This window comes from Megalops cyprinoides, chromosome 1, assembly GCF_013368585.1.
Source record: "Megalops cyprinoides isolate fMegCyp1 chromosome 1, fMegCyp1.pri, whole genome shotgun sequence".
NCBI lineage: Eukaryota > Metazoa > Chordata > Actinopteri > Elopiformes > Megalopidae > Megalops > Megalops cyprinoides.
Genome location: NC_050583.1, coordinates 48,228,964 through 48,247,082, shown reverse-complemented (window position 1 = coordinate 48,247,082; position 18,119 = coordinate 48,228,964). Strand labels below are relative to the sequence as shown.

The 18,119-nt window shown below is 47.9% G+C and overlaps 1 protein-coding gene across 1 annotated transcript; it reads right to left on the bottom strand.

Annotated features, from left to right (window-relative positions):
• Positions 1–329: 329 nt before the first annotated feature.
• LOC118789678 (multimerin-2-like) lies at positions 330–12,997 on the bottom strand. The gene is made up of 8 exons (XM_036546234.1): positions 12,908–12,997; positions 8,859–9,034; positions 8,239–8,345; positions 6,857–6,937; positions 5,761–5,886; positions 4,109–4,476; positions 2,000–3,515; positions 330–1,372 (listed from the first exon to the last, which is right to left on the bottom strand). The coding sequence occupies exons 1-8, from the start codon at positions 12,995–12,997 to the stop codon at positions 969–971; spliced, it is 2,868 nt and encodes a 955-aa protein (XP_036402127.1). The 3' UTR covers positions 330–968.
• Positions 12,998–18,119: the final 5,122 nt, after the last annotated feature.

Sequence of the window (18,119 nt, the reverse complement as noted above, 5' to 3'; positions counted from 1 at the left end):
GTACAGAGTTCCCTCTGAAACGTAAATGCTTTGTATTTTGTACAGTATCTGGCTTAAAAGGGTGCCTTATGTTTACCAAGGAAAATGTTCAGTACACAGATAATGTCCATTGTATCCATTTTTAAGTAAATATCCTTATTTTAGTACACCTGCATTGTGGTCCTGTTTTATTTGGTCCTTCCAGTGCTCTTCAGGAGAGGTACCCTCCTGTGCGTTTCCATGTGGTTTTGGTAGTATTGAGTCATGAATGTGAGCTAGTAAGGAAAAGTGAACACTATCTCATTATGAAGATGGGGCTACAGACACACACACACACACACACACACACACACATACACACATAGGTGTGTCACTGAAATTTGTGAAATATGAATGAGCTGTGTGTGATCTCAGATATATGCTTATGTTTGTAGCTTTTTTGATGCGAGTTTTCATGTTCCCCTCCTGTACAACTATGTTTACTTTAAATGACTTTATGTAAGCGGTATGTATTGGGTGTTCTTAATGTAAAGTCTGCATCATTATTATTGTGATTGTGTCACTGTATTGCATCCAAAATTGCATCCAAAATGTAACACTCAAAGGTGAATCAGAGTAAGTCATACTTGCAGGCTGTTTTAACCACAGTCCGTGAACACACAAAACCTTTGGCATGAGACATGGCAAGTTATGTTCAGCCCTTTGCTACTGGAAGCCTAACCAAACACATATTTTGTGTTTTAAAGACAGAGTAAAATATCTCATGCTTTGCTTGGATCCCCTCGTTCACTTGCCTTACCAACACAGTGGGAATGGCAGCCGTCCAGTGATGGGTCCTGTCCCCAAGGACTGATTCTGGATCAGTATCTACCTTTTTAGATAAAATCGGGCTCATGGTTTGGTTGAGGGGTTAGCAGGTGCCGTGTCAGTTTTCCAGCGGAGAACCCGGATCCACTGATAACTCTGCCAGGGTTTTTTTTTCCCCCCTCTCAGGTGGTTCTGAAGAGCAGAACCCCAGCGAAGGTGTTTTCCACCTGGCCCCCGCGTCTCAGGGTGCCCCGCGCCAGCTCCAGGTGCACCCTTGCGCCCCGTCCCAACTCCAGGAGGCATGCTCGGAAAACCGGCCCGCCCGACCACCTGGCACCCCGTCGCAGGGTGGCCAGCGGCGCCCCACCTGTCCTCAGGATGGCAAGGGCGGTGCCCGGTCCGAAATCCAGGTTCAGCAGGAAGAGGTAGAGCCCCGCCTCAGGTGCCCGGAATACACCCGACCTGGGCGAGTACGCCCCCCCATGGTTCAGGGACACCGCCTCGAAGATCAGCGCACCCGTCCGGTTGGTGCCGCTGTAGGTGCTGGCGAGGAAAGCGAGAGGTGCTTCCGAAAACTGTGAGACTCCTGAGAGGGGTAGAGGTGGGGGGTGGGAGTTGGAGCAGTGGGTATAGGGGGTTAGTCCTGAATGACTGGCTGAGCAGGAGTTGACCAAACACAGTGACAACCTAAGTGATTCTGATTATATGAGTATCACTGGAAGGGTTCAAACATGATTATGGAAGTAATTTACAGCGGTCAGATCTATGCTTAATTTTGAATTCAGGTTCATGAAAGTATTGAATCGTTGTTAGAGAGAAATATCTTGTGTCAATGTGTACTGACCATTTTGGAGGGTTACTGTTTTATTTATCAATATGAAAAGAATTAGAGGAAAAGCCCTTGTCATTAATCCACTGTCATTAAACTGTGAGTTATCATGCTGCAGTTAATGCAGCATCCACAGGGGGGCAGTCTTATCATAAAAATCAGAGTACAGACAGTGAAGCCTCAAGAATTTGATTGCAGTGTATTCAGTGCCTAATAACCTCTGTAAATATCCATTTGTATAATTGGATAAAATTGTGACCTATGTAAGCCGCTCTGGATAAGAGCATCTGGGAAATGCCAATAGTGTAATATAATGTCAGGATGGGGCATCTCTGTCACACTAGGACTAATGTCTGTCAAAGTGCTGACTGATTACACCCATACCTGCTGCTGCTCTGTGTCTGTGAGTGCGTGGGCTGTGCTGGTCTCTTCTCTCCTTTCTCTGCCTCCTCTGCCTCGGTGCCTCTTTTCCGCTGACTGTGGCCCGCGGCGCGTCCAGGTCCAGCATGGTGTCAGAACCAGCCGGTCGCTCCTCGTCGCTTAACTCCTTCCAGAATGTCCGCAGGTGCTCCTCCAACGCCCTGTGCAGTGCAGCCCCCTCGCCCCGCGGTTGCACCTCCGGGCCTGCAGGGGCAGCGGTGCAGTTGCAGCAGGAGGGGCACGGCCGCCTTTCCAGCTGGCTCAGTCGGGACTCCAGCTCCTCCACCTCCCTGCCCATGCTCCAGAAGTCACTGACGGAGTAGTCTTCAGGGCCGTCCTCCGATGGGGAGTCTGGGAAGGGGTCATCCATATGGTCTTCACTGCTCCTCCTCTCGAACACTCTGGAGAGCCGCTCTGATTGGCCCGCCGAGGGCTCATCTCCGGCCAAGCCTTCATTCACAGTGGCCAGGCTCTGTGCTTGGCTCTCAGTCTGCTCCTGCAGAAGCCGGATCTTGTCCTGGAGCAGGGGTATGGAGTACTCCTCCTGCTCCCGGGACGGGCGCTCGGTAAACTCCAGCACCTCCTCCCCGAGCAGGACCTCCAGCACCTCAGCGTGGCGGACGGCGTCCTCCAGCAGCGAGGAGAAGTAGCTGGAGAGGCGGTGGATCTCGCGCCCCTTCCCATCATGCCTCTGGAGCAGGCCCCCCAGCTTGCGCCGAGTCTCTGCCTGCTCGGCCTCCAGCCGGGACACGTCCAGGCGAAGCGCCTGGGTCCTCTCCTGCTCCAGGGACAGTGAGTCCCGCACCAGCAGTAGCCTCTCCTGCAGGTCATCCAGTGAGGCCCCTGGGCCCGTCCCCCGCCGGCCCTGCCCCCTGAGGTGGTCCTCCAGCACCAACCTGTTGCCCCTGGCTGTGTCTGTGGCGTTGGCCACTTCCTGCTCCAGCCTGGCCAAGGTGGCCACCAGCCCCCCACAGTCGCAGTCTGGGGCGGGGCTGTGTCGGCTGTGGAGCTGATTGTACAGGTAGTCCAGGTCGGAGTCCAGCTCCTCCAGCTGCACATCGCTGGCGGTGAGGTTGCCGGCCATCTCTTCCACTTGTCCCATCACCGCCACCCTGTCTCCCTCCACCTCTTGCGACGTGGCGCTGAACCGCACCTTGGTCCGCTGACCCGTCCGGACGATCCTCTCCTCCAGACCCCGCAGCCCCCTCCACAGGCTCCGGGTCTGCTGGGAGGCCCGGTCTGAGCCCTCCTCCAGGGCCGCCAGCCTGCGCGTGTTGTTGGCCACCTCAACCTCCAGCCTGGATATCGCCTCCCACACCCCCGCGCCCCGCCCTGGCTGGCCTTGGTTTGGCCCAGCTTGGTTCGGGGCGACCCGATTGGGACTGGTGCGGGTGCCGCCGGCTTCCTTCACCACCTTCTCCAGCTGCTGCTGCCGCAGCCTCACCTCGGCGACGGACTCGTTCAGAGACTGAAGGCGGTCCTGGGAAAACACCACAGGAGACACACTAAAACCACTCTTCCGTTTGCTTGTAACTGAAAGGTTGCCGAATCAATTCCCTGCTGGGGCACTGCTGCTGGCAAGGTACTTAACCGAGAATATAAACAGACATATAGGGTACCTCTCCTAAATACCCAGCTGTATAAATGGGTAACACATTTAACACATGTAAGTCACTGGATAAGAACGTGTGCTAAAGAACAAATTTGTAATATAATGTAATTTATAATGTAGCAAGTATGACATTATTAGCCCTAGCGTGTGCACTCAGGCTGGTAGACACATGATAATGGTATGAGATGGTATGGTATAAGGTATAATGACATGGTATAAGGGGGACACAGTTGTGTATTCACATGCCTGATTAAATTGGAACAAAACATGCTATAACAGAAAAAAATAGATATTGGATAATTTTTCTCATTAGAAAGTTGATATTACAGATTTGACCTAGATACTGTATCTTAATAGCATTTCTCACTTCGTTCTAAAATAATGGGGTCTGTATGTGTGACACAGTGGCATTGATGATGTCCTTAGCAACGCAGTAATGGACCATAGAAAAGCGTCGTCACCTGGCTTTGCGTGATACTGGCATCGGCGTTGGCCTTGAAGGCAGTCATGTGGAGGTGCTGCGCGGCATTCTGGGAGTTGAGCCGCTCCTCTAGCTCTGAGCTCCGGGAGTTCAGCAGCTCCCTCATCTGGCTGATCTGCTCAGCGCACTCCCGTAGTCTGGTCTCAAGGGCGTGGCCTCCCCCTGCCCCACCCGGACCCCGCCCCTCCCGCTGCAGCTCAGCCAGGCCACGGGAGAGGCCCTCCACCTCGCGGGACAGTCGGCTCAGGGTGCGACCAAACCCATCCAGCACAGGCTGAATGTGGGCCATCAGCGCGGCGGCTGCCTGGGGGAGGGGCATTGTGGAGGTCACGCCCCCTCCCGCCCCATCTGTGAGAGACAACCAGAGCAGATGTTCAAGCCCGGATCAGACGCGCAGGTACGGGCCAATCAGTATGTGAGGTTAGCATTCATTTCACACACCACAAGAAATGTGTGATTCCTGCCCTGTAAGCCATTTATTCAGTATTAATCCATGGGCAATGGTGTCCAAGTGCTTTGGCAAAATGACACAGACATGAGTCTGAAACAGGAGCAAGGTAAAAATGACTGGATATAATTTGCAGGATTCTGGTGATCAGCATAACTTTTTTTTAATTTTTAATTTTTTTTAATCAACCTCTCAGTGAACCTGGACATGAGAATACATCATTTTTAATTTTTTTGCATTCATCGCAAAAGGCTTTCAGGATAGGCACCAACCCCTACCTCTTCTCCCTAGCCAAAACCCTGGCACGTATACATTATTATTCCTCAGTGCTCCCTCTGTCTCTCCCTCTCTCTGCCTCCCTCTCTCCACCCCCCCACCCCATATTGTATAAAGCTGACACTTTTTCCACACAGAGTGAGATTATAATCAGTAAGAGCGTATAAGCACTGAGTTCCTTTTTGTGTTCTCTGCCTCACAGTGACCGCAGCAGCTAGAGAGGATGACATAATGGCAGCACAGTCTCAGAGCTGATATAATCTTCCCTAAACTCGGAAAGGTGTGACGCATACAACCGCACAGCACCGCAGAGTTCTCTCTCTCTGCAGCCAGCTCTGGGCGTGGCAGCCTCCTCTGCCCGGGTCACGCCTCTGAGTGAGTGATAATGCTGTTCGTGTGGTCACTGTGAGTCAGGCAAGGTAGAAACAGAGACACACCTTTTCCTGCACTGTAATAACAATTAGAGACAAATGCTTTAAATATGTTGAATTACACCCCCCCACAATTAAGAAATGTGAAAGATGACAAAAAATTACAAATTGTTCTGGGAGAGAGAAGCACTGCACCTTTAGCAGCACAATACGTATCAGAGTGCCACAGCCGGAGAGACAATGGGCAGGAAGCATTTGCCAACTTGCTGTATAAATGTAAATAAACATATGAATGTGTGTTTCTGTATATTTGTGTGTGTGTGTGTGTGCGTGCATAATTTTCAGTTGTTGTTTTGTTTGTATGTGAAAATTGCTTTGGCAATCCTGTGTGGTCAGGCTTGTTTGAATTTGAATTTGAATTTCAGTCCTCACGTCTATAGGAATGAGAGAACTGCCCGCAGAGGGACACTCACACACACTCATTCAGAACTGTTGCAAACTCTGGTGTATTGTGGATGCTCTCTTTCAGTAACCTACCGGGCAGGTTGCGGTCAGGGGGTAAAGGGGTGGGACGTTGTGTGTCACCCACAGGGGCCCTTGGTGGCTGGTTATCTCTTTTCCCCAAGTTGGGATCCCCTGATGCGAATGGCCTCTTCTCAACACCTGTGGTCAACAACAGAGAAACTGTGAATGTCTACATGACCACACAACCACAGTGGGGGGCTGCAAGGTGCAGTTTTTACCACTATTGGTAGCTTTATGGTCATGGAGAGAAAAATGCACCATACACCAATTTTAGCCTTTGGCTTGGAGACACAGGTCTTTATTCAACCTAAGTGCGATGTTTGTCTTTACAAGATAAATTCAGGTGATTTTTGACTTTAGCGCAGTGTCTTTCATTAACTTCAGCGTCTGAAATGACATGTACATGTAGAGTAAATGGAAAGCCTGCTAAAATTTATTAGACATGTCACAGAAGCCTGCTAAAATTTATTAGACATGTCACAGAATGAATGTGGACCTGTGGGAGAGAGAGGTGGTGGTGAGGGGGGGTTGGGGGGCTGGAGGCAGGGGTGTTGTACCACATGTTGATCACACAGGGTAAAATATTAGCCATCTGAGACCTCCATGTTTTAGGTTTCGGAAGTCCAGCTGCAGGGGGATGCTGGGTGTCGAGGAGGGGATGCTTTACTGGCCTGGGAACTTCCTCTCCTTTTCCCAAGGTTATTTGTGGCATAAAACCCAAGGAACTGCCAGGCATTTTAGGACCTATTTAAGGCAAGTGTGCGTATGCCCTTTGTGTGAGAGTGTGTGTATGTGTGTGTGTGTGAGTGTGTTGTATGTGAACCCTGTTTGGGGTGTGTCTACCCCACTCTGGCTTTTTGAGTGGCCCTCCTTGGTTACACTGAGAACCAGCTCTTCCGCCCTTCCTCCACCCACACAGGGGCACATAAATGTCTTCCCACAGTCTTTCCAAATTCTCCTGCTCCCGGCAGCATGCCACTTCCTCCGTTTGTCCGAAGGAAATGAGTGAGAGGCGTAGAGTGGGAGAGAGTGACACATACGGAGAGGGGATGAGGTCACTCCCACCCCCAAACAGATAAACTTCCCATAATAACGCAGGCAGACCCACCCTGGCCATGCGCTTCGCTGAGTTTCGCCTCAGCCCCTCCTGATGATTGGCTGGGGGGTTCTGAAGGGCGGCCGTCCTCCACTGTGAATCAGAATGAAGAGGAAGATGAGGAAGATGAAGAGGAGGAAGTCATTTCTGTTACTTTTCTGGGGCCAGTTCACAGCCACCACTCTGCCCCTTCCCCTCAGCCCTCTCTGATCTCCCCTCACAGATCTGAAAGGACTGGACGGGTGTGAACAATATGGCCAAAACTCCAGCCAGCCTATCAGAGGGCTGGGTGGGCCTGTCACCATCATGCTGATATCCAGTCAATTCACCCAGATCCTCAAGGGAGAAATCAAAAAGGCACTAGGGGGTGGTGTCCTTGCTATTAAAAAGTAACATTAGTTCCTCCTCATTTTCAGAGTTAAAACTAGCAATGGGAGGGTGAGGCCTCAAAATGGTTCAGCCTCTGCCCATTATGGGGTTCACAAAGCCTCTCCCTCCCATTGCTGCTAAAACTGTGTCTTACACAGGAAGTGTAGTCTATATTAGACACGGACTTATTCTGAATCAGTAAACAAGTTCATATTGATTTACAGTGAGTGAAGAATGAGCCAGCTGTCTATATATATATAGAGAGAGACAGAGGATGGGCCTCAGACACTGAAAGCTGTCTGCATAAGATGTTCCCATCCAGTACAGGGATAGAAGCACTTCCTTTGAAGGGAATATGGAATACTGTTTTGACTGAAATATTTTGAAAGGTATTTGGGGAAAAGCAAACAGACATAAGGGCCCGGTTGTAGTGTTTGTGGATTGTAAACCGTTACCAGACCAAATCTAGCCATCTGTTTGCTTACAGAGGAGGCTGGCTGGTCAGGAACTCCTATCAGTACGCCCCTGAACGAGATTAGTCTCAATCTGATATTTCTGAGCAGTTCTTGGACTCATGGTCTCCCATGTGAAAAGAATGCAATAACTTCACTAAAACCAGCGGTATATTTTTAAACACAATATAAGTGTAATGTAAGTGTTGTACCCTGTTCATTCACACAAATGGCCAGAAGTATTCTAGTAAAGTCCATCACTCTTTCAATAGCAGGTATTGTAAAATACAATACATGTATTGATTGTACTTTCGCTTGGATTATTATTAGCCAAAACCATTTTAAACAACTTCATTGTGCCTCAGTTTCATCATATAACATTCTGGTCTTAAAATTATATTACAATATTTGTGTTTTGTTCCAGATCTTGTCCAGCATTGCCTTTGATGTTGTAACTGATATGTGAGTTTTTATGGATAAAGGTAAATGCTCAAATGAATACATAGTGATAATGATGATGTGATATGAGGCCTTCTGTGATTGGTCCCTGGGCTGCTGATCACATCACAGTACCGGTGTCCTCGCAGTTAGGTCCTCCATGACCCAGGCAGCATCTCCACAGCAGAGAGGAGACCAGCCTCTGCTGCTGTTTGTACACAGGCCTGACGGAGAGCTTGTACCTGAAATCCACACACACACACACACACACACGCATATGCATGCACATGGACACACAAAGCATAAACAGGAAATGAGGTTTTGTTACACCACATATGTGTACACACTCACAAAGCATAAACAGTTGAGGTTCTGCTACCATACTGGCAAACTGCCATCATCACTCCCCTCTGAGAAGTGCACCTGAAGCACTGCAGAACTGTATTGTGATTGAATCTGAAAGTTTTATTACTACAGAGCCAGTATTACATTTTTTTCCCCCTGGGATTCTGTGAATCTTAAAAGGAGGCTTGTCCAGGGAGACTTTGTAACTTGCAGATCAGGACAGTATGGCGATAAGCCCTCCCAGTGTGGCATCAGGGTAAGAAGGAGCACCAAGTGACAGATTGTTAATTAATCACCTCTTCTAAGAGTCTGGTGCCAAATGTTGCCAAGGTGGCAGTCAGGCTGGTGTGGAGGGGGGGAGGGGAAGCAGTGCATTGTGGGATTGCATTTCTGTGGTGTGGCATACTCACAGGACCAGCTGGCAGTTGGGCGAGCCGCTGGGGCAGGGGCTAAAGGACTTGACGGTGTACCTCTCCGTGCCAAAGTGCACGGCTGTTGTTACCGTTCGGTAATGCACAAACGTACACCAGTTCCTATGGAGATGAAAGAGAGGACACACAGGCTCTACTAGCACACTTCTGTCCCACTGTGCCACAAGAGTGTGCCACAAGGAATCATGGGAAAAAGTCCAATCATGGTGGAAACACTTTCTCTCCCCTTTTCCCCGCGTGTTTGCGCTCGGCTCTTTATCTGATCATTTTTAGATCAAGGGATTTCCTTCCTGCCTGCAAAAGATGCAAAACTCTCTGGTGTGGAACTGGCACTGAAATATTAATAGCCTTGTATATATATATATATTGTTTGTATTGTTTTCTTTTAATCCCATGACCTCCCCCAGTTTTTCTCAGCAGATCTCCATGGTAGTAGCCTGCTTTTGCTGCTGTGGAACCATCAGCATTCAAGGCTTTTCAGTCTGCGTTTACTCAGTTTCCCCAAACGTCCATTTTGTGAAATGTAATTCCTTTAGCAGCCTGCCTTCCCACTTTTCCCTGCCTGAATCTGAGATTCTGGCAGCTCAAGGACAGACATAGATCTAGATCCTTTGTAAAAGAGTCCTCATGTCACTAGCACTTAAGCCCAAACCACAGAGCTTCACACAGGTACATCGCAGCAGGTCCTATCAGCAAATCAACCCCACAATTGTAAAGCTAAATTCTAAATTCTGAAGCCTGATGTGTGAAATTCTAATCTTCAATTCTAAATTCTAAAGCCTGTGGTGCTTACATACATGTGCTCAGGCTTTGAATTGCCATTACATAGAATGGCATTTTCGTGTTTAACACAAGTCGTTGTGTTTTTGTCAGCGTACGTTATGTTTGTTCAACACAAGGCGAACTTGCAACCGGAAGGATTTGTTAGACATCCTGTAGAATTTATATTTATATTTTTATATTACTAAACCTACTATGTGCCTTGATGCCCTTGCTGTAAATATTTATAGCTTGTTCTGTCACAAATGTCACGCATTTTTATTTATGTCTGTGTTATTGAGTCATTTGTGTTTATTGTATATCTGTGAAAATTCTTGTTCTTGTCTCTCAGTGTTACTGTGTTACGTCTAACTGTTGTATTGTTACCGTGGGCCTGAGAGAAACGCAATTTCAATCCTGTATGTCCTGTGCATATTGGAGAATTGACAATAAAGTTGGCTTTGACTTTGACTTACATTTACATTAGCTTTGCAGAGCGGCATGCATAGGGGATGACTTTTAACCGTCATCCGTTTGTGCAGCTGAGGAGATGTGGCAAGCTGGCACTGAAGTGGGAAGCCGCGTCACTGTCACCCGCTTCCTGGTACAGCCAGGCTGGGCCAAGGGGGGTGTCCCCGCTGTGTGACAGACCTTGGCCCTTTGATTTCATGGCCCTGAGCCCGGCCAAGTCAAGCCAAAGTCCTAATCTGTCACTCTCTGGAGGTCAGGGACAGCACAGAGATCAAAGTTCAAGGCTAGGGCCATATTATGGTGCTTCTGTGGAGATCTGAGGCCAAAGGAGCTTGGGAGGTAAAAGTGGGAAGGTGGTGGAGAGTGGAGTGGCTGCGTTGCATTGATTGGCTCCCAGGAGGAAAGACGTTTCTGACCTCCTCTCACAGTTTTCTCATGTCTTGGGATCTTTTCCAACAGCGACGTATGTAGCAGAGCTGAAGTGATTAGCTCATATGAGTCCTGCATAAAGCCTTAGGTAGCGGGTAGCAGGTAGCCGAGCGGTTGCAGCGGCTACGTCACTCCCCCGAGACCTGGTTAAGTAGCGTTGTTGCCGACAGGCTAAGGGCAATTTGCCTTTAACTCAACTGGCAACGATGCTGGCTTTAAGGAGTTGGTAGCGAGCAGTGAGAACCTCGGTTCGAAACTCGCTTGCTCGCTGACCCACGTAACATCTAATACACAACGCAGCAAGATACCACCCGTTACACGTAGACAGGATGCCCAGCACTGAACTCAGATCTGCTGCTAGTGCAGGACTCTCAGAATCACACATATACAGGTACCAACACAACTGACTGTAGGCTCACTCTACAACACACAAAAATGACTGTAGTCTGACTACAAGAGACATGTAAGGCTAGTCTGAGAAGGCAACTCTCTCTCTTAAAAATACTCCTTACTCTGTGGAAAAATAATGTTGGTTTTCCTTTCAACTTTTTCAAAATGAACCCAAGGAAAAGTGATTAGCTGGCTGTATTATTTAATTATCAAACACAGCCACAGTTAGTGGCCCTAATAATTTTGATATATGCATATTATTTTATAATAACAAATCGAAAAACACATTTCCTTTGGTTAGATTTCTCTCATAGAGCCTGTAGTTAGGCTGTGCTTTACACTGAGAGCCTATTAACTGCCTATTAACAGAATATAGCCTAATTATTTCACACAGAGAACCCAACTGTGATTAAGTATTAACTGTGTTTTACATAGTGACTGAACACTACTGCACCTCCCAGCACTGTAGCAAAGCCTACAGTCTCCCCATCAGTCACAGTCACACATTATGAGCGTTATGAGCTATGAGCGTTATTTGGGTCCAGCTGTGTGACACACTGATAGAATTCCCAATGGCACACTCCATCATGGCCCAAGTCACTTAGAGTGTGTAATGACAAAAAATGCTAATGTCACTGCAGCGTAATTACGTAATTCATTAAAACCTGCTCGGAGTGTCCTGTGCATCTGAGAGCTGGACCTCTGCCCGAAAATTGTTAAGCAGGCCGGATACTATCAGAGGACACAGGAAATATACAGCTCTCTTATGGCTTCCGCCGGGCAGGGTGAATTACTGCTGATTATCTCTGTGAAAGTCAGGGAGAGCAGACTGCCACCAGCACGGGGGTCACACAGTGGCCGTCTGTATGCCTCCAGCAAGTAGGAAAATGTGGAGTGTCTGCCCAGAGTGTGCACGCTCGAGTAGACTCACAGAAATGTTTTTTGAAACTTTCTGAAACTGCTTGCACGTGTCCTGTTTCTCTTACCAAAGAATACGAGAGAGATAAGACATCCAAACTTCTTCTTTCCTGTTACCAATTCAGACGAAGTTCCAAATTGTGCTTTGGAGAAACGTTGCCTTGCCAAGGCACAGGAAAGGACCGGACACCGTGTTTGTGATCCTGTGTTTTGTTTTTAGTTATTAAATTCGGAGTGATTGTTGAGGGACTGCACATGCGTATCATTACTATTTGTGTTCCTTTTGGAGAGGCTCTTGTCTAGTCTAATATGATTTGACACATTAGATATAAGTCACAGGGCGCCCCACTATATATTCTCTTTTGTTAATAAGAAGCTCTTTCCGTGTGTCACCATAATGCACCCTCTTCATACCAAATCCCATAGTTATACACGACCCACTATGTTATTGAATGGCTGTCCCATTTACTGCTTAATAAACTAGGGCATTATTAAATCTGACTCATTCAGAAACATTAATCTGGGATGAAAAGGCAAAGATATCATACATACAACTGTTTTCAAGACCAGAAAAAAAAAGCTGGTGCTATCCAGACAGTGAAAGCTAGAAACACATTATATTTGAATATTTCTTACAGTCTCACATTCGTTTTGGTTGCATTGCCATTGTCAGATCATGTCTATGCCCTTTTAAATGTGATTGCCTTTCCTTATTCAAGTAGTCATCAATCTCCTTTTCACCTTTTCACAAGGCACAAGACTTCACACACCAAACGTGCCTGTAATTCCCTGAATACCGCACACACCAGACACGCCTGCAAATCTCTGAACCAGTGGTGCAAATAGTGGCTCACGAATGCTTACCCTGCTCGAGTGGGATGGTTCAGAGCCTCTCCTGAGGGGGGCACTGTTTCGTCTTGATTATCGTCCCTGGGTTGCCCAGGACCTAGGGGAAGGTGACCGTATCCAGGGGCGGGGGGTCCGCGGTCGTAAGGCCCGGGACGAAGGCGTGATCCAAACGTTTGAGGCAGCAGACGCTCCCAGCCGACGCGACCTCTGACCTCGCCTTCCTCGACCTCGGGGTCCCGGGCCCTGATGTCGCAGTGCGCTGCCCCCAGCAGCCTCAGAACGAGAAGAAGGATCCCCCACATGCTGTCTTCTGCTCTGCAAACCCCGAAAAATACGAGTCTCCCTCTGGCGCGGTCACTTGTTTAAAAAGCGGCCGCTTGGAGCGTCGGAAACGCCCCGCCTCCATCTCAAAACGCCCCCCCTCCCCTCCTTCAGAGAGCTCCGGCGTCCCCTCCCCTGGACCCCCCTCCCTTCCCCCTGCCCTCCAACAATGGGCGGAAAGGGGCTGGCCTGCCCCGCGTGCTTTCCCTGGAAAGGTTGTGGGTCCTGGAACAATGTTCCCCAGGCAGTGTGCGCAGAGAAGCAGGAGGGTCAGGCCCCTCCCCATTCCTCTTGGCAGGTCCGTGGCGTTCTCATGACACCCCCCCAAACCCCCCTGCCCCCACCCCTCCACCGGCCAGGAAATGGATGTCAACAGAAATCAAGACTCGATGAAACAGAGGGCAGCGAAATATCATCCCAGGGAGAGAGAGAGACAGGGGCATCCCAAACAAAAGAGAATATATTGAGAATATATTCAAGAATATATACAGTATTCTTAGCTCAGTATTGAAAATGTGCAAATTGTGGTTATACAGCAATATATTTTTATATTTTCAATGTATTTTCAATATGGTTCTGGACTGAAAAACAGTACACTACATTATATTTCATTTTTTATGGGACATGTCTGGGTTTATGTCTGAGTTTATGCCCACAGAGCAGATCACAGAGAGCGAAGTGCTTTCATTGTTTCTGACCATTTCAGGTATCCAAAGACATGGGTCACACACACTGTGGGCCATAGGTTTTATTGTAATAGTACTGTAAATGGGGCGGCAGTGTAGCATAGTGGTTAAGGAGCAGGACTCGTAACCGAAAGGTTGCCGGTTCGATCCCCGCTGGGCCACTGCTGCTGTACCCTTGGGCAAGGTACTTAACCCACAGTTGCCTCAGTAAATATCCAGCTGTATAAATGGATAACATTGTAAAGAACTGTAACCTATGTAAGTCGCTTTGGATAAAAGCATCTGCCAAGTGAATAAATGTAAATGTATTTACAATCTTTTGAATATGTTGCTTGCTTATTCTTGTCTTCATGCTGCTCATAACATGCACTGGATGTTCTTTGATTTGTAATTCCCTCTGAATAAGATTCTCTACAGGAATGAGGAAATTTAAGTGTAAATGTGGCAATACTGCGGTCAGGATGGCCAGCGTTCCTTCCTAATTGAAACGACTAGGTCAGGGAATCCCAGATAAAATCCCAAGTTCTCAGGGTCCCTAAGCTTCCCCTGCCAACCAGTAGGTGGCGCCATAGTTACAAATAAAAATTGGGACTATTTTTCACATTACTCGCTTTCGCGCTGGACAGGCAGGCGGTTGGGAGACAAGGATACCACCGAGGATGACATTGAGCAAAGCTGGTGAATCTGTGTATGTTGGAGTACTGAAGCTCTCGGGCGTCCTGTGCTCCTCAAAACGAGACATTATCTGGTGGTCTCACAGCAAGACAGGTGAAATGGATTGAGAGCAGGGAAGGAGAGCTGGGATTTGATAGACTGGCCTGAGGGCAGGGTGTACCATCTATCTGCACGGAACCCCATGCAGGCTGATATTGCTCTTGTGGGGGAAAAAAAACAAAAGCTGAAAAAAGACGTTAGAAAAAAGCAGTAACTGGTTTCCTGCCGAAAGATGTATGCCTGTTACCGTTGGGAATGGGGCGCAGCGGGGGCCTCGGGGGTCATAGGTGGGTCCTCAGAGGGCCGCGCTCTGCGTCAGAGCCTCAGATGGCTGCTTGTTTAATATTTTTTTAAGAAAACGGTGAACTTCTTGTTTCCTGGAGACGGCGCAGAGGGAGGAAATGTTCGGCTGTTCTCAGAAGGGCCTCTGAACCGGTTCTTTCTAGGGGGTCCAAACTCCATTTTCCTTCATAGGCCTGCTGAAAGCAATGGGGGGTTCTGGGGTGCGGGGCATCAGAGACACGCTGATCATGTGGGCTTGGCAGCTGCACAGCATTGTGGGATTGAGAGCGGTCTTGTCATTGGTTCAATGAGTGACTGACAGCCGGTGGTGGGCAGGGAAGGAATGGAGGGAGGAGAGCTGTAAACAATCAGACATTTTCTTTCTGTAGAGTAACCCATAGTAAAAACAAATCACTCAATATTTCACACAGCGAGGAGCCATTATTCTGTGTGTTAAATGCACCATCATCTAGACATATACCTTCTCCTGACGTGTTGCTTGACATAAAAAATGAATATAAAAAACATAATCTCAGAGACTCAGTGTGCATCCATCATAACCAGAGAATTTTAGGAGCAAGCTATTTTAGGAAATGTCCAGCTCTGTAAATTTCTCTGAGTTCTCTGAGTGATTTGATTAGCTGAGATAATAGCTCACGAGTGGCATAAGCTTGCCTCCGATCTTTCATTATATCCTGAAGAGTGTAATGCAGTGTAATGCGATGTGATGTAATATTTAGAACTGAACATCAGTGAGGCTGCAGCCAGGGCTGTCTGCTATGTAATAAAGAAGCAGTGCAGAGCGACCAATGGCAGTGCTCCAACAGGTTTCTGCAGAACCAGCGATCATCCAATCAGCACTCTGGCATCGATCCCATGCTGGACCGTGGGATGTCCCACCCGGGAGCGCTGCACCTCCTGACAGACAGCTCAGGAATGACAGGTGAAGAAAGCACCTCTCTCTCTCGATTCCCACACTTCGCTCTTCACATGTTTTTGTCCTGCCTCTCAGGCTAGAGGGACGCTGTCCCCATGCAATGTTTCGTCAGAACATGTCACGGCCTCACCCTGGAATGGAGGAATTTTGCAGCTGTGTTTAATAGCCTTGCGTTATCAGACAGTCCTGCTGATCTTACTCAAGGGCATGCAGTTACCGTTCAGTGTCTGCTACAGCGGCTTTGTAACTCCACCTGTTCACAATCCAATCCTTGCAAATATTTCTTTGAAAATACTTCCAGTGAATTTGCCTGAGGCTTTAGCTCCAAACACATTCACCTCTGACACTGGTTGAAAAACTAAATACGTTTACATTTATTCGTTTGGCAGACGCTTTTATCCAAAGTGACTTACAAGTGAGGCAGAGTTCAACAGAAGAAAAAAAAACATAAGGAGTCAACAATATTAGAAACGCTGCATGACCAAGTTTCAATAGTTGGCCAGACAAGGTACAAGCTGTTAGAGATATATGATACATGAACCATACAACCATAAACACGGGACATCAGATTCAGCCTGAAGTAGGCCGTTGAGCTGCCAGGCACCATTCCACCAGCCCAGATTCTATATTCATTCCAGAAACGTTTGCCCAGCCTTTGCGGGGCTGGTGTTAGCTCCTGTGTATTGCAAAGAGCCTGGAGGTCATATGCGGATGTAATGCCATGCTGTGATGGGATTGTACTTGTGCTGCTAAGCTCTTGGGTGAGGGTCCTCTCCCTCCTTGTGACCTGAGACACCCAGAGAGCTTTCCCACTCTCCCGTACCTGCGAGGTGCCCTGCCTCTACCCACCCTCTCACGTACAGAGAGGCACTCTAGCTGTGCCCGTCCCTCCCAGCCCTCCCCAACCTTTGCAGCGTGTCTTCACCTTTGACTTCAGTGTGCCCAGAGCTGCTCATTTCCACCTGGAGCTCCTGTACTGTAACACTGTTTTTTGTGGGCAGGTGAAGGAATTAAGCCCAGATGACAGAATGGTCAGCTTAATCCTCCAGCTGTGTGTTTGTTAGGTTCCAGCTCTACAGTGGGAAAAGAATACAAAGAGCTAGTCTGGTTCCAGCTCTGCAGTGGGAAAGGGGTATGTGTGTCAGCCTCCTCACCTCCCCCTCTAGGTGGCAGACATATTTGTCTTCACTGGGTTTCTCTCTGTGGCAGTCAGGCCATAGGCATTAGGATAGGATGTTTCCAGAACATCTTTTTGTTTTGTGTGTGTGTGTGTGTGGACTGAATACAGCTAACAGGTGTTAGATGCCTGTAAACTGAAACCTGCTCTACACCCACCAAATCTGCACTTTATAGCAAATTGACCCGTGATTCTGGTGAGAGTGTAATGAGACTCTATTGACATCATTGTTTCCCTCCAGTGTCTTTAAATGAATGAGTATCATAACAGCCCTGAGCTGACCCTCAGCCAATCAGGGAGGGGGGGGGGGGTCTGGTCAGGAGACAATGCTGCAGGGTGCTGGAGGTTAAAATGCTGAGTCGTGTGTTTGTGTACCTGGCAGAAACACAAGGGGCTCGGAAATCACTGCTGATAGAGTGAGTCAGCTTTTTCCCTTTGGGTTTTCAGAAAACCGATGCTTTCAGGCTATGGCTATTTCAGGGTCAGATCCAAGCGGCTGGCTCTTTTTTACGGACAGAGCGTGGCCCTGCTGCAAAATCATGGCTGTATGTCTGCGCTCGGTGAGGTACAGTGGCCATGTTAGGACTCAGCTGAAGAAATGTGAAAAATAAATTACAGTGTTTGATTTGAGGGTTGAGAGCTATTTATGCTGATGGAGATGAAATGATGGAATTATTTTCTACATGTCTGTTAGCAGGGCTGGTCTGAGTGCGCGTGCGCACACACACACACACACACACACACACACACACACACACACACACACACACACACACAATAACCCAAAGAGGGCACTATGCAATATGGTCTGATGACTCATCTTTTACTCTTTTTCCTACATCTAGATGGGTTTATGTTTTGAGAAACCCAAAGGAAACCTTTAACCTATATTGCCTATTCCCAACTGTTAAACATGCTGGTGGATCTTTTATGGTATGGGCAGCCATCTTGTAGCAGTCATTGGGCCCAATTATAACCTTGCATGGTAGAATTACAGCCAAGAAATATGAAAGCATAGTAGGCAATGAGGTGCATGCTACGGTGTAAGCATTTATTCAAGATGTTCCCATATTCCAAGTTGATAACACCTCCATACATACTGCTAAACAGATTCAAGAATGATTTCATTAACACCAGGATAAATTCAAACATCTTCACAATCACCAGATCTACACATCACCAAAACTTTATGGGGAGTTCTGGAATGTAGAGTCCAGAGTATATTTCCTTCATTTCTGAAACAACTGGAGGCTTTACTTCTTGAAGAAGGAAACATCCCATCGGAAACAGTTAGAAACTTGCATAAA